Genomic DNA, 7,692 nt, shown 5'->3' on the forward strand with positions numbered 1-7,692 from the left:
AGGATCAGCACTGGGAGTTTCTCTCTTGCAGGGAGGGGAGGGAAGGAGTGGGGGAGGGATGGGGGCTTAGGGCGGAATCGCTGAAATCTTTTGTATGTGCCTTGATTTTTTTTTTTCCCCTCTCTCTCTTTCCTTCTCTCCGTGTGCACTCTCCTTCCCTTCTCTTGTTCTCGCTGTCCCTGCCCACCCCACCCATCCTTCAGATCCGGTGATTCCTGCCCTCGCCTCGCCCTGTCATTGATGGGAAATCAACTGGATCGCATCACCCACCTGAATTACAGCGAGCTGCCGACCGGGGACCCCTCGGGGATAGAGAAAGACGAGCTGCGCGTCGGGGTGGCTTACTTCTTTTCGGATGAGGAGGAGGACCTGGACGAGCGAGGCCAGCCAGACAAGTACGGTGTGAAGGGCTCTGGCAGCCCTGGCCGGGAGACGCCCACCCACCACCTCCACCACCAGCTGGTGCTGAACGAGACCCAGTTCTCCGCTTTTCGCGGCCAGGAATGCATCTTCTCCAAGGTCAGCAGCGGCCCCCAGGCTGGGGACCTCCGCGTCTACTCGGTGTCAGCCCTGCCTGCCCTCTGCAAGCCGGGGGACCTGCTGGAGCTGCTCTACCTGGGGCCGTCGGAGCACCCGCCGCCGCACTGGGCAGTGTACGTGGGCAGCGGGCAGATCATCCACCTGCACCAGGGGCAGATCCGGCAGGACAGCTTGTACGAGGCGGCCGCGGGCAACGTGGGCCGGGTGGTGAATAGCTGGTACCGCTTTCGCCCGCTGGTGGCTGAGCTGGTGGTGCAAAACGCCTGCGGGCACCTGGGCTTAAAAAGCGACGAGATCTGCTGGACTAACTCTGAGAGCTTCGCCGCCTGGTGCCGCTTCGGGAAAAGGGAGTTCAAAGCCGGGGGGGAGCTGCAGGCTGCTGCCGGCACCCAGCACCAGCAGCAATACTATCTCAAGATTCACTTGGCGGAGAACAAGGTGCACACCGTGAGGTTCCACAGCCTGGAGGATCTAATACGCGAGAAACGCAGGATCGATGCCAGCGGCAAACTGAGGGTGATCAAAGACCTGACTATAGTGGATGGGAAAGAATAGGGATTAGCAGGGGTACGTGGCTATCTTCCTTCTGCCCTGCCCGGGGAGACCAGCCTGCCACAGAGACAGGAGGCTGCACCCTCTTTCCATGGGACGCGACTGGAAGCAGGATCCATGGCAATATTCAAAAAAACCAGCATTCGTTACACCCATAGCCAGTATTTTGTTTGGCTTTTAATAGTGTTAATGCTGAAAGAGCGAGAGGGAGGACAAAAAGAGGGGGGGAGGTGCAGGAAGGCTGTTCTCAGAGTATGTGAACAAAGTCTCTCCTGTCAATCGATGTTGACCATTCTAGCAACACGCCAATAAAATTTCAAATTGAAATTTTTTTTAAATGTTTATTTCATGGCTTTAATCCATGATAAGTTTTAAACATCTGGGCCATGGATGTGGATCTAGCTAAATGAGTCTCTAGCTAATATTTGCCTTGCAGCCAACCAAATGCATCAGTCATATTTTAGTAGCTGAGAGGGGAAGGGAGGGTTGGGAGGATGTGGAGGGGGTAAATGCCTTTTTGTTTTGTTTCTCAACACGGTTGCTTCAGCCTGTAGCTGCAACCCAAATTTTGTCCCAGATGACTGGCAAGATATTAACGGGGGAAAATGCTTTCACATTTCTGGTTGAAATCTATCACACTTGATTTGTCGTCTTTGCTTTCTGTTTGGAGCTCTCTGCTAAATGTCATCATAATGCATAAGCTCTTTCCACCTCTTCCCTCCTCCCTGCCTTTTTTCTTTTGGAAAAAAAGTTGGTGAACAGCTGTTTTCCTGAAACTAGATTCATTGGTTAAACAAAGTGGTGTATTTTGGAGAACAGTGTACTCAGTGTTGCTCCTCAGAGATGCAGCCTCTAGGATCTCATGCTTGAGCTGTGAATTTGTATCAGTAGTGATTCTCACTGCACCACTGCTTCAATACCTCTTCATGCATAGGTCAACAGAATCCTGCAAGAAACAAATAGGTTTGAATTCTGCATGTTGCCTCTTTGAAACAGCAATTTATTGCATATTTACAATTCCACTTAAAGAAAATAGATGTAATGTGGCCAAGTTCATCTTGCATTTCAAATTCCAAGCAACTAAAAATCCTGTTCAGTCTAAGTTTAGAAACACAGAGCTGTATTTAAATGATGCCTTTTAATGTGATGTGAGCAATGCCTTGTCTGTATTTCAGATCCTACTCACTCATTGCTTAATTCTAAGTTTTGAAGTGAAAGAGCAGAGTATTAAATATATATTAAAAAAAAAAATCTAAACAAATTAGGTATACTGGGACATTTCTAGAGCTGTCTAATCTTTTAATTATTATTCTGAGCTGCATACAACTTGTAATAAGCAATTTGTCTTTGCATGTTTCAGTACTGGAAAGAAAATGCATTTGTTTTTGTCCCCTCTTCCCACATCAATGTCAGATGTCAGACTAGAAGTAATACCCTTCTTCTGTATATATAATACACTCCACCCCCTATCAATGTACTGTGTCCTGGCTCCTTTTTGTATTAAACAGTGTAATAAGCAACCTTGTTGCAACAGCAATTTCATTTCTACAAAGCATTTGCCTCCCATAGCTGAAGCTGTGAGGGTGGAGTGTAGTTTATTATAATAAAAGTGTCAGCATAAGTATCTTTTTTTAAAAAAAACACACACACAAAAAAAACAAACACAAAAACAAACCAAAAAAAACCCCAACACTGCACCCCTTCAGTGAAGGTCATCTAACTGGCTTTGTGTTTGCTGATATACTTGGTGAAGTTCTGTGGTCAGAGGCAGTGTTACTTTTATCCCCTCCCCTAAGGTACCTTGGTTAGTACAATATAGGGTAAACTTTTGAAAAATGTGAATTGTCATTACTGTCAAACTACTGCTGAAATAGCCTCAAATCACAACATACCTTTTAATAAATCTGTAGTATTTTAGCATTATGTTGGCAATAGTTGCTGTCTGATAATGATAGCTTTTTCCACAACATGAACAGAGTCCTCTACATAGTATATGTACTATCTTAATAAGTATAGTGCATTAGATCTCCCAAATTGTCTGTTAGAACTGATTTCCCTGTATCACTTGGTAGGAGCACTGCGGGATTGCAGAAAGGCACTGGCTTTACACCCAAGGCACTTACAAAAAATTAAAACTGAAATGGTAGGAGAAGGAAGGGTGGGCAAAAGTATTTTATTTTAATTTCCCCTTATTAAAAATAAGTATTAGGGAACTGAGGTAGGAAGAGGCAGGGAGAATTACATGAAGAGGGAATAAATAACAGAGTTTATGATGACAGGAAGAATGGAGTCACATTGTTATTTTTCATTTCTGGAATGCCTTTTCTTCAAATTGCTCTGAGATGGATAATACAGGATTAGAAAGAAGATCCTTGCAAGAACAGCATTGCACATCCTCGCTAGTGAGAATTTAAAAAATACTGGCTTTAAACTTTTCACTGTGCTTTCCAAATACTCCATCACTGTATCTAAACAGCCATTTTAACTCTGGGTTGTTTTGGTAGTGATTTACTAACCCGGTTCATGAAGACAACAATTGTCCTTGTTTTACCTAACTAGGTGTAGAATGTTATTTTGTTGTATATAAAGGAAATCACAGGAACTAGTCTATGCTTATTTGTTCAAGCTTTGTCAGAAGTCTTCGGCATCGCTCAGATAAAGGTAACAACAAAATTAAGGCCTTAGTTTTTTGCATAAGGTCTGGAGAAAATGTATTGTAAATATTCACAAATGGTATTAACCTAAGATACAGCATTGCTATGACTATGTTCAAGTAGCAGTCTGTTATTAACAACAAAGATACCCATACAGATCCTTTTGTTTCTTCTTTTGCTGGATTTCAGTCCTGAGTTACTGACAGCAATCTGGTCCTGATTCATAGTCCACTGAAGTTAATGGAAGGGCTCTCACTGACTTCAGTGAGCTTTGGACCAGAGTTTATTGTTTAGGAGGTGGTTAAAATTTGTGGACCTTAAGAAGAAGTTAGATTTAAGATGGCATTTCAGAGACCAGAAGGGCCACCTTTCTGAGATGGGAGACAGTGGAAACAGGCAATAATGTGAAAATAAGGGAAGAAAACAGACTAGTTCTGAAACAAGCAGTGTTATTCTGAGATGGGAGACAGTGGAAACAGGCAATAATGTGAAAATAAGGGAAGAAAACAGACTAGTTCTGAAACAAGCAGTGTTAATCTGAGATGGCAGTAGGGAAAAGGTGAAAAAGACCAAGTGAGAAGCAGATATAAAAAGTTGTTCAGTGCCTTGAAACAAGAAATGGAAGTCAGGGAAGCAGTCAGCTGCAAGAAAGGCAATGATGTGAATGACTGGCAGGTAAAAAATGTAATTGGTTATACTCATCTTTCAGGATCAATGACCTGCCTGAGTTAACATTTCCATTTTCAGCAGTAAAGATATTGACAAATTATATTATATCTGTGGAATCTGTTTACATTCTTCAGTCTAGCTACCTAGGGTAAATATTTATATCTCATTCATTGCTCTTGAAGTACTGACTTGTAATAAGGCTGCAATGTTAGGATACTTTGCACATCTTTCTTTTGTGTCACATTTCAAGCTTTCTGTTAGTTATTTGGGTAGCAGTTTTATAGAATCTGTTTTGCTTGGATACGATTTTCTTTGTCTTTTCAAAATGCAATCTTTTGAATTGCTTTGAGGCTAACATTTTATTAAAAATTCAATTAATGTCCTCTTGAAACACAGAGAGCCTTTGTGAAATGTTTTAATGTCATGAATGAAACGTTTTCTGGTTATTGGCTGTGCATATAGGTAGAGGACTGTAAGGTTGGGTAGCAAAATAGGTTTTGTCACTGTCAAATTTTGTCTTCATCTCCATCTTATGTTTCCAGGTTACTTTGTTTTCATTTGTTAGGATTTTTTTCCCCTCTCAAGTCATTATAGTTGTATAAAATAAAGAAAAAAGTAAAAACCCTCATAGCATATTTTTTAGGGCAGTATGCTATTGATCCATATGTGGATTTCAGACTAAAAGAGGGTGTAACACGATACAGCCTTCAGGGTGTGACAAGAAATGGCCTTCAGTCTGTGCTAGTGTGTGCATGTTCTTAATTATCCTGCCTCATTTCATCTTAGTGTCTTTAATATTCAGGTAAGTGATGTGAAAAAATCTGTCAGAGATTATACACCTGTTTCTGCAATGTGTTGAACATCTGTAACTCCAACCAATGTTGGCTGGAGTTAGGGGAATGCTGGATCTCACTCAAGACACATAGCATCTTGTGGGATCAGGTACCTCAGCCTGCCTGGCTCCCGACTCTCTGTCTGCAGCCACAGAGAAAGTAGTGGGCTGGGATAGCTACTGCTAGTTTTAAGATTTAGTTCTTTTCTACGAAAGATTTCTACTAAAGTAACTTAACAGTGTTCTGTCCATAATTATACTTGGCTGTGAGTAAAATGTTATATGTGTTGCTGCTTATACTGTGCAAACAGTGTGTTTTCTGCTTTATAACCCAGGAGAAACATGAAGTCCCAGTCACAAAGAATTAATCCAGGAATATATAAGGAGGTATGATTGGGCTGCCATGCTGAGGGCAGTTCACTGCAGAATTAGGGTCTAAAGGATAATACTGTACGACTAGAGTGTGATCACTAGCACACTAACAGTGCTGCTGTTAGTTCATGAGTGTCAGTGTTTCCATGGCAAGTTTGGAATTTATTTACTTACTTTATTATTACGAAATATTTAACTTCTCTGTACTTTGAGTTCGGATTTGACATGTAAAACTGCCCTACGCTCACGGATCCTCTGACACAATGTTAGTTTGTCAGATTTTTTTGCAGTTTTATTGTAAAGAAAATTAATGAATACTGGGATGAGATACTTTACTGAAATGTTTGTAAATCAAAAAGAGGGTAGTGTAGATGTTTGTTAGGTTGGAAAAAGGCAATGAACTAAGCATCTTCTGTTACTTGATGTATCAGTGGATTTACTCCAGATTATATAGATATAATCTATACAGATATAAACTACCAGTGCTGTATTTTATCTTTAAAGTTGTTGTGGCACTCTGCATTATCTCTTTTGCAAAATAGTATTATTTGTCTAAATAATACAAATCCCCTGTGAAGTTCTATTTTTTTTGTATATTGAAATGCCACCATGCCTTTGAACTTAACTTTCAGTTACTTTAACCATATTTACCTTTGAGAAATAAACTAGAACTTGTCTTACAGGATTTATAATTGAGCAGCTAGTAATATGCACTTTCATTTCTTAATTTTAAATATTTTGCATCAAGCACAAACATATTCAGGTGGATATGTCTAGAGGAATCATAGAACTTCCTTTAGCAGAGGCCATTCAGATTGACATTATGCTTTTATACGGTGACAATTTTTCTCTTTTTTTTCCATATTTTTATTTTGGGGCTTTGGGGCATTTCTGATTCTGTGGATGATCCGTGTATGTAAAACTGCTTGCATCTTCAAGTGTTTTGAGGATCAGGATCTTTAAAATAAAAGAAGATCTATCCCCTTCATGTGACATTTACTTTGTGCTAAAATCAAGGAGTAGGACAAGCCAGGATCAAGACCTCAGCATCAACCTCCTATAGAATTCAATGGAAGGCTCATGTGTGTGATGTCTACCAGAAGGGCCTTAATTGCATATTCTTACTTGTACATATAGTAATCATCTATGCAAATTGGCATTTTCCTAGGTAAAGTGGGTTAATGCTTTTCAAACATCACTTTGACTTTCTCTTGTGTGGCTGTGTGGGTACATATGTTAGGCACAAATAGAAAATAGGAGTTTAGTTTATGGGCTTGAGCCTCTGAAGTGCTGTAGAGCCAATATCTCCAGCTATTTTGACAGGAACTCAGGTAGAATTTGGAACCAATGTGGGTACAATAGAAAAGTGGGGGAGATTGCAGTTAAACTTCAGGCTGTTCAAGGAAGATGCTCAGAGCTAAGCCTGAAATTCTGTTCTTTCTTTCCTTCTTTCTTTTCACCAAGGTGCATGAGGGTGAGTAACCGTGCACCCCTCATACATAAAACCATTCACGCTTTGGAGATCCATGCTACTGCCTAGGCAAAATAGGGTGAGTAAAATATGCAGTGTCTCATCAGCCTTCAGTAGCAAATATTTTTCACAGTTTAAACTCTATTTGGATACAGAATGGCATTGTCAATCTATTTTGAAAAGTTGTATTTTTAAGCTCGTAAGCTAAGCAGCATAATGCTTATAAATGGGAGACCTCAATAATCCTTCTTGGTGATTTCTATACAGTAGAGGTAAGAGCTTGTTCCCAGTTTATCTAAATAAATGAGCAACCCTGATTCAAGAAAATTACCATGGGGTACAATTTGCAATAAATGAAACAATCAAACCCCAGATTTAGTTCTGACATGGCACTGTCACTGCTGCAGGTAAATAAACAGCAAATATCTAACAGCATGAGTAAATACAAACTGCTGCATTTTGACACTTCCTCACAGCAGAGTACTTTATGCCACAGAGGTAATATTCCTTTTATGTTACTCAACATGAGTAAACATATCACAATCTGGTCTTAAAACAGATCTTTTTTTCCATATGTTCCTATTGTTTCCATATGCCCTTTC

At 40.6% G+C, this 7,692-nt stretch overlaps 1 protein-coding gene across 1 annotated transcript; it reads left to right on the plus strand.

Moving 5' to 3' along the window:
* The first annotated feature begins 231 nt into the window (after nt 1-231).
* LRATD1 (LRAT domain containing 1) lies at nt 232-1,095 on the plus strand. Its single transcript, XM_068413066.1, has one exon. It carries the CDS (start codon nt 241-243, stop codon nt 1,093-1,095), a length of 855 nt encoding a protein of 284 aa, XP_068269167.1. The 5' UTR covers nt 232-240.
* Nucleotides 1,096-7,692: the final 6,597 nt, after the last annotated feature.

This window comes from Nyctibius grandis, chromosome 1, assembly GCF_013368605.1.
Source record: "Nyctibius grandis isolate bNycGra1 chromosome 1, bNycGra1.pri, whole genome shotgun sequence".
Classification (NCBI taxonomy): Eukaryota; Metazoa; Chordata; class Aves; order Nyctibiiformes; family Nyctibiidae; genus Nyctibius; species Nyctibius grandis.

Coding starts and splice junctions, on each gene's coding strand:
- LRATD1 (XM_068413066.1), top strand. CDS start 241: ATGGGAAATCAACTGGATCGCATCACCCACCTGAATTACAGCGAGCTG.